Source organism: Aplidium turbinatum, chromosome 1 (assembly GCF_918807975.1).
Source record: "Aplidium turbinatum chromosome 1, kaAplTurb1.1, whole genome shotgun sequence".
Classification (NCBI taxonomy): Eukaryota; Metazoa; Chordata; class Ascidiacea; order Aplousobranchia; family Polyclinidae; genus Aplidium; species Aplidium turbinatum.
In genome coordinates this window covers 57,752,763-57,761,235 of record NC_137472.1, presented here as the reverse complement: position 1 = coordinate 57,761,235, position 8,473 = coordinate 57,752,763, and the positions used below count along the sequence as shown (strand labels likewise).

The window sequence follows — 8,473 nt, the reverse complement described above, 5'->3', positions numbered from 1 at the left end:
GATACTTCTAAGAAAAACACTCCTAACCAAAGAATATGTATGGTAGGCTAGTTGTTTTTTGAAGTTCATGGGCCCTTGGAAAAATTATGGCCCCCTAAAATCATCCTGGGTCTAAAGATACCCTGTGTTTGAGCTACTGATACAATAAAATATATATTTTTTAATTAATGATCTTTTAGCGATTAAAAAGCTTGTTTGCTTAGGCCTATCCAATCCAGCTGAAATTAATCAGATTTGTCTGAAGTTTAGAATTTGATACAGTTTTCATCTTTTGTCACTATTATCAGTGTAGACTGAAACTACACGCATTTTCTACAAATGATATTTTTTAGGTACCGTAACGGAGGGTACTGCTATTTTGCATTCATCAAATTCTGGCATTTGCATAACAGCTAATGTTTAGCATTTTATAATTTTAGATGGACTGAGAGAAATGAGTTTGGGTGAATACTTTCACTGATTGACAGTTGTTTCAAGCTTTACCATGTCAAAGGTTGCAGCTTTCTGTATAATTGTGGCAGTGGTAAAGCTTGTAGATGGATATGCACAGCTTGGTGAAACAATGAACTGCGCTGATGGAGATTGCTCAGGTATGGATGGCAATGATAAAACAGTTCAGATTATATACAGTTCAGTAGGCTAGCCCACAATAATTTCTTCAAAAGTAAATCTGAAGAATATATTCACAATCAGCAATGAAGAATTTTAAAATTAGTTAAGAATATATTAATAGAATATATTAACTTTAGGACCGCTACACTGGATTAGCAGTTGCAACCTTAAATGGTGTTCACAATCAGCAATGAAGAATTTTAAAATTAGTTAAGAACACCATTTAAGGTTGCAACTGCTAATCCAGTGTAGCGGTCCTAAAGTTATTGCAGTCCAGAAGTGACTAGGGTTGACAAATATTTCACTATTATTATTTTTTTTAAATAATGAAATTTATAATCCCTCAAAAAGTCAGCAACAAATTTAAGCATTGATTAGTTTTAACTGAAAAATTACACTGGTCTACATGATTTAGAAGTTTCAAATTTTGCAGAAATATTTAGGACTTCTTAAAAATTTATCTATTATCAGAGGTGGGCACCCGCTACTTTTAAAGTAGCGCGCTACCCGCTACCGCTACTTGGACCAAAATAGAGCACCCTACCGCTACCAATTTACAAAAGTAGCACGTTACCGCTACTTCTTCCGCTACTTTTGTCTAAAATGACACTAGGAAACGCTCTTCAAGTCCCTAGTGACGCAAAAATGACCTTGAAAACGAATGTTATCATTTGTTTACACTGTTATTTTAAAGTCGTTATAGAGAACACATTCTAAGGGAATTTATTGTTACGCATCTTTCAAAAACACGAGCATTTCAAAATGAGAGTCACTTAGTCCTGCCTGCTTTGGCTTAACCACATCTTTTCTAACAGAAAAAAATCTCTCCACCGCAGCACTGGAAGGAATGGGGGTGTTGTATTTAATGAACAGATGTTTTAACTCGGTATTCGAAAAGCTCAAGGACTTGCTCCTGTCCGTAAAAAAGGCGTCCACAATTGCTGTTTCCTTCTGCACCGACGTTTCACGGGATGTAGCCAACACACCAAAAAATTCATCCTCGGAATCGTGACTGGTGTTGGTGTCACTCTTCTCGGTATCAACCTGGCTTGATGACTCCCGTAACAGTCGAATTACATCTGTCTTGACTTTTTCTCGCAGTGCGTCAGCATCCTCCATGGAAACGTAGTGCAGAAATTGTAGCCACGACGTCTTGAAAGAGGGGTGAAGACATGATGCCATATCGCATTTCATGTCGTTGAAGCACTTGTTGAATCGTTTCTTCATCCCTTCAAGTACTTTTACTCTCAACTCCTCACAGGTCACAAGGTCACTGATCTCGGTCAACTTCTTTGGGCAAATTGTAATGGTTGGAAGCAAGACTCCGTAATACGCCTTGGACTCGCCCTGGAGAATGTCTAAAGCCTGGCAGATAGGCTTCATCACACGGAGATATTCGCCGAAGAAGTTGACGTCAGCTAGAAATAAATGAGCTGTTTAGAAATAAGATAAACTTTGTTGTAACTTCTAAGTTGTAGCCTAAGCAAAACGAATCACACAAAATTGCCCTGTAATGATTTCTTTTAACAAAAACCATGGTGTAAGAAAATTTTATCAGCAACAAATTTCTTAGCTAACCATTTGTCAACAGTTTTACTTTAACCAATACGATAAAAAACTTTATTTTTGGACATCTTAGCATAGGTGATGACTGATGAGGTATTGAGGTAATGCTCACTCACGCTCACTGCATGTAGTCTATATTCTATATAAACCATATACAACTTTACTTCGGCTATTATTAAAATGAACATTATCGATTTCATACCTTGATCGCAGGATCGCAGCTCCACACCAGAAAACAAGATTTCCAAAAGACCGAAACTTTGGAACCAAACCGATTAGTATGTAGGCTATATAATATAGCTGCTTGACCACTCCAGTGTTGCAAAAAAAACGAATATTTGTTCACTTTAAATTAAAAAGTAGCGGGTAGCGGGAGTGCGACTGAAAAAAAGTAGCGCATCTCCCGCTACCGCTACTTTGGAAAAAAAATAGCGCCGCTACTGCAGCCGCTACTCCAACTAAAAAGTAGCGCCGCTACCGCTACTTTTGCCAAAAAAGTAGCGGCGCTACAAAAATAGCGCGCTACTGCCCACCTCTGTCTATTATTGAGGTCAGTATTGAAGACTGCCATGATTCAAACATTCTAAGTGATGCCTTGTGTTAAACATTTTTTTATACACAACAATGATTTTTGTCACAAGGTTTTGTTTTAACTTTGTTGAAGGTGCTGCAACCATTAAATCTGGCAACCTTTGTTTGGTCACTTCTGGTCCGGCAGTAACTTCTGGACTGCTTATATGCTTTTTGAAAGTTACGGTAACTGCTGACAGTTAACCCAGATTAGGCCTATTAACAGTTTGCATCATTTCATGTTTAAAATTAACAGTTGTAGCCAAATTATTTTACTTATTCTTTATCTATTTCATATCAAAGTTATCTGTATTATGATGTTTATCTCTATTATACTGACTAGTGACTATGGAGTGTATAAATTTGTAAATAGCTAATATTTTTAAAACAAACATAATCCATACTTTTTTTTATAGATGTCACATATATATAATATATGTGAAAGTGCTTGGAGAAGTAGACAAATGCAGAATAACAAAGAGAAGGTAGCTTCTATTCAGGTTATAACTGATTTGAATGACATAGAAAAGGAAAGTTTAGTTATGATGATCAGCACGAGTGTTATTGCAATCCACATCCATGTTATATGAATATGAGTGTATCATCATTGTTAGCTGGATAGGTTCCAATCATGCAAAAAATTTTGATAATGTCTCTATGGTACTCTTTCAGCATTACTTATTTGTGCGACCGTCTCACAAATAAGTAATGCTGAAAGAGTACCATAGAGAGTAGAGACATTATCAAAATTTTGCATGATTGGAAGTTGGAACCTATACCAGTCAGGTAGTAACATCTTCTGTTTACCATAGCCAGCTAGCGACATAGGTCTAAATTAAATGACATAAAAAAAGCAATGCAAGACAACATGTAAAGGTTAATAAATATAATAATCAGTGATTTTTTATACTTGTTATCATACTAAATTACACCTTTCTTCTTGTTGGTGCATGCAACGGAGCGACATAGTTCAATTTACCATCATAAAAACTAGCAATCTTGTTACAGAAACTGTATCAGAGGGAAAAACGAAACTTACTTATCAGCCAAGTGATAGGAAGTTTCTTAACTTCAAGAAGGGGGACGTTGTGCTGGTGAAAGGAAAGAAGGCGGGGTTGAAAACTGATTTATGGGGAGGGCAGGTAATAATTATTTGCAACACAAATTTGCAGTAGGCCTAGCTAATTTTGTTTATTTAACTTTTGTTGTATATTATATATGCTATATTCATGTCTTCAAAAGTAATGCCTTGTAAGGCGCAATGACATGCTGACACAGTGTGGTTTTGTATTTTGAACGACTTAATTATTTAAAATTTGCAAATTAATTTTTGTTTGGAGCTTTTAGTTTGATTTTTTTTTTCTTTTAAAGACCAAATCGTATTTCTATGTTAATTCCTGATTCATAAGGTTAACACTTCTTCTATTCCTATTATATTTTCAAATAAATTTTGAAGAATTTTATTTGTATTGTCTTGACAATGAATAATTCTTATATATATGTATTTTTGCATTCAATCTTTTTCAAACTATGCTGTTCACCTTAATTTAAAATCTTAATCGCTCACCAACATCATAATATCATGCTAATCTTGAGCTTTTGTTTGAATTATTAACTTTTTCCTTTTTTTGAAACGATTTCTATGATTTTTCTGTGTTGTGGTTTGAGCATATTCTGGCACTCATGACAGAAGATGCTGTTTAGTTATTAAAATTTGGTCTTAGGTTTTAGGAAGTGAGCGTTTTGGATTCTTCCCAAGTGCGTTTATCAAAGAATATATGATATTACATCAAAAACCAGCAGTACTTGTAAACATAAAGGTGATGTAGATTTGTCACAGCTTCTTTTTATAGCTTGTTGGATGCAAACGTATTGCTTCATGCTGCAATACTTTGATTAAAACTTGTTAGCGGTCACTACCAAATACTAACAGTCATTTTCTTTTTGAGTTATTATTATCATTGTCATCAAAAACATCCTTGACTTTCAATGTCTGCAATTGCTTTACTGTTTTTGCAAGTTGTTCAGTATTGAGTTTATCTATCCAGTCTACATTTCATTCATCTATGTCTTGTTCTTTTTTGTCTTTACTTAATTAGAAGTTTATACAGTAATTTACCTTTTTTGTGTTTGTTACGTCACATACAAGTGGAAAATAAGTGTCATTGAATATCACGCTCAGTCACCTTCATTATCAATCGCATGCTGCAGACAAAAAGGCATATTTTTTTGCTTCGTTGACACTTCATGTGCTCTGTATTGTCAAATCATATTGTTTAAGAACTTTCAAGTTGAACTTGGAATGAAGTACAGCATTAAAAACTTATAGATCAGCACTGGGAAGTGTTATGTATGAATGAGAAGCTGCTTTACTGTTTATAGCCTACTCACTAAAATATGTTATATAGGCTAGTCACAGTGTAATTGTCACGTTACCTCGAGTTTGTTTGAGTAGTAAAGTATATGTATTGATCGATGTCCATCATTCACTCTTATTTTTCTCAGATTTCGCAAGTTTTTTGTACTTGCTTTCATGGAAATGTTTAAAGTTTTGTTTTTTGCATTTTATGTTTGCTTTTGTAAATTGAACCACCGTACTTGAAAAGGAGGTTAATGTTTGTTTATAAACAACCACTAACCATTGGGCATATGTTTGTGTTTTTCTGCTTTTTAGTTATCATAGCAATGCATATTCTATAGCAATGCTTGGTGTGATGTTTGCATTGAATTACCGTATTTATCCGTGTATAAGTCGCATTCGTGTATAAGTCGTACCCCAAAATTTGGCTCAAATATTGGTACAAAATTTTTTTTTAGCAAATTTTATTGAAAAGCAACAATCATCAATTCGCAAAAACAATTGTTTTGAAATAAAAAAAAGCTGTACTTTCATGTCGCCACGTGTTTGCTTGCCGAGACGTGCCTTTTTCTCATTGCAATCAAGCATGCCGCACACGCACATGCGAGATGTTCGCGTTAAAATTCACATGCATGCTGTGCAGTGAGCATGTTAATGCGATGCTTGCTATCCTCGAACGCAAAATAATAATGCTTAATAGCAGCGCTAACGCGCGATCTGTAGCATTCGTTTGTCAGAAGTTCAGAACCTTGTGTATAAGTCGCACCCTCGTGTATAAGTCGCACCCTAACCTTTTTGGGCAAGATTTGGTGTAAAATTTTGTGACTTATACACGGATAAATACGGTATACAACTTATATTATATGTACATATAATACAGTTTCATAGTTTCTGTATTTGTTCATGCATTTTGAATGCTTTGTTGTTGATTCTACCAAGTAACCTAACACGTGCTATGGATCAAGTCTCCATTTGAACCATATCTATGTATAGTTTTTACATATATATGTGGTATGCGTTTGCAGGATTCGGTGTGGTGAGAATTTTACATTAGATATTACGTTGAATCTAACATTTATACCAAAACAAAAACACAACAGCTTTAGATTTTTATGATCATGTTTTGTGATCCATTATACTTCTACGTATGTTTTGAAATGTCATCATTAACGGAGCATGTCTTTTAGGTGCAGACAATTAGGTGTCTGCCAAATAGGTGCGCACAATATGGCGTCAGGCTGTTTTTTTTTTCGCTAAGACTATTCGGTCATTTGTCCGAAATGACTTGAAAAAATTCGGTCAATTTTATTTATTTTGGTCATTTTTGGTCATATATAGTCAATTGACTATATATTTTTTCGGACATTTCGACCAAATTAACTATATTTTTTTCGGACATTTTGCTAAAAATCGGTCAATGACTGATAAATGACCGTAAAAAACCCCCCAGGCGTCAGGATGTTCAGGTGCGGTGCACTGTTGAGCCGGTCATTTAGGTACTATTCCTAATAAACTCTATTTCATTAGGTGCTTGATTATAATACTGCAAACAGCGGCTTATGCAAGATTTTCTCAAGGAAGGGGGCATTTGAAATGCTTTTCGAATTGAAACGAATTGAAAACGAATTAAAAAACACCCAGTTGCTAGCTATAACCAGCAAATTATATTGTGTAAAATTACAGGGAAAGCGGGGAGACCTGCCGCATAATCAAGCATTTCTGATAAATAATTATAATCATTTATCATTATAGTCATAAACTCAGACATGAGTTTAATTTGACACACCAAATAGCACCTAAGTGACCAGGCGCGCACCTAAATATCCTGGCACCACAGTGCCTGGATCTATTTGGCAGGCATCTAACTGCCTGCACCTAAATGACGTGGACCCATCATTAAGTTGATACTGTATCATATTACTTGTTACATGTATGTACCAAACCTCTGGTGAATATTCCAAATAGGCTACATGCATACAAAATGCTATGTAGTAGTGTATCTTTAAGTATCTTAGGCTTTTTTAATTTCGTTTTTCTATGTGATATTTTATCGTCTGAACAAGTTACTATTTCACTGGACATTAGATGTCTTGTTATAAGTCCAAAATTGAGTTCTTTTAACCAATTGTCCGTTTTAAGTGATAATCTTTTATATAATAAATACTAGACCCACTTTGTAACATCTGTTTCTATTTTAGGAATTTGTTGGCCAAGCTGATGGGGAAGAGGAATTGTCCACACTATCAACTCGAGACCAGGTGCCTGTCGTGTGACTTGTAGTTGTCTATGTTGCACAATTCACATGCATCCACACAGTCAAACACTTTTCTATGGACTGCAGCAAATTGTGCATATCAAACAAATAGGCATAGGCGCCGACTTTTCCAAAAACCTTGGGGGGCGAGAAAGGTTATGACGTCATAACCATAACGCTATTTTACTTAATTAAAATAGTATTTGATTAAGCTTACTGTCTTGTTTATATTGACACCGAGGTCGCACTCCGAATTTGTAGAATCGCTGCTTGAGACGATAAGTTTTACTTACGCAAACGCATACGCCCAGTCGTAAAAATTTTCATATTGTTAGCTCATAATTGAAGCAGTTGGAAAACAAGTCGATTCATTTCATTTTCGTGCGAGTGAATAACAACGATCAAGACAGTGAAGTTATCGAAATAAAACGCAAAAAAATCATGATCTCAAGCAGAGTGGAAACCCGCTATCAGTTTTATTAACCTCGTTTTGCTAATTACTTACCTTCAAAGCGTTAACAACGGTGAAGTGTTTTCTCTTCTGTTTATTATCGAAAGCCTTTATAGTCTTTTATCGAATACCGTATATACTCGAGTATAGGTCGAGATGTTCGCAAGTGATTTTCACCTCAAAAAGACAGGTTCAACTTACTCACGGGACAAGCCGTTGTCTCCAGCTCGGTAGTTTTCATAATGAACGCATTTGGCATTTTTACTGTGGCAAAATCATTGCCGACGTAGATTACAAAGTGTGAAATGGCGTCGGCCGCGAAGCAAAAGTTTTGAATACGTTTATTTGCAGTGATTCAAACTAATTTTCAAATTTAATGATTTCTTGTCAATTTTAAATTTTATACACTTGTTGATAGACCGAGAGCCTACGACAGAAGATTTCACCCCATAAGGTACAAAAGGTTTGAGCCCTTGAAGTTACTGGGGTCAACCATGTCACTCACAAAAAGTATGGAAGATTGACCGCACCGGGTGGATCTGGACCCTAGAGCCCCCTAAAAAGCCCAAAAAGGGGGTTAATTTCACCCCATAAGGTACATGGACCAAACTTGGTGAAAACGAAGTTCTATGTCAGGACATCACAAAAATATCAAATCTAA

At 35.5% G+C, this 8,473-nt stretch overlaps 1 protein-coding gene across 1 annotated transcript in view; it reads left to right on the top strand.

Moving 5' to 3' along the window:
• The first annotated feature begins 430 nt into the window (after positions 1-430).
• LOC145783761 (uncharacterized) overlaps positions 431-8,473 on the top strand; it is a 44,736-nt gene continuing 36,693 nt past the window's right edge. The window contains exons 1-3 of the mRNA XM_082595606.1: positions 431-590; positions 3,757-3,890; positions 7,306-7,365. Of these exons, the coding sequence (XP_082451732.1) occupies positions 485-590; positions 3,757-3,890; positions 7,306-7,365 (300 nt within the window). The 5' untranslated portion in view covers positions 431-484. The remainder of the gene's footprint in view (positions 591-3,756; positions 3,891-7,305; positions 7,366-8,473) is intronic.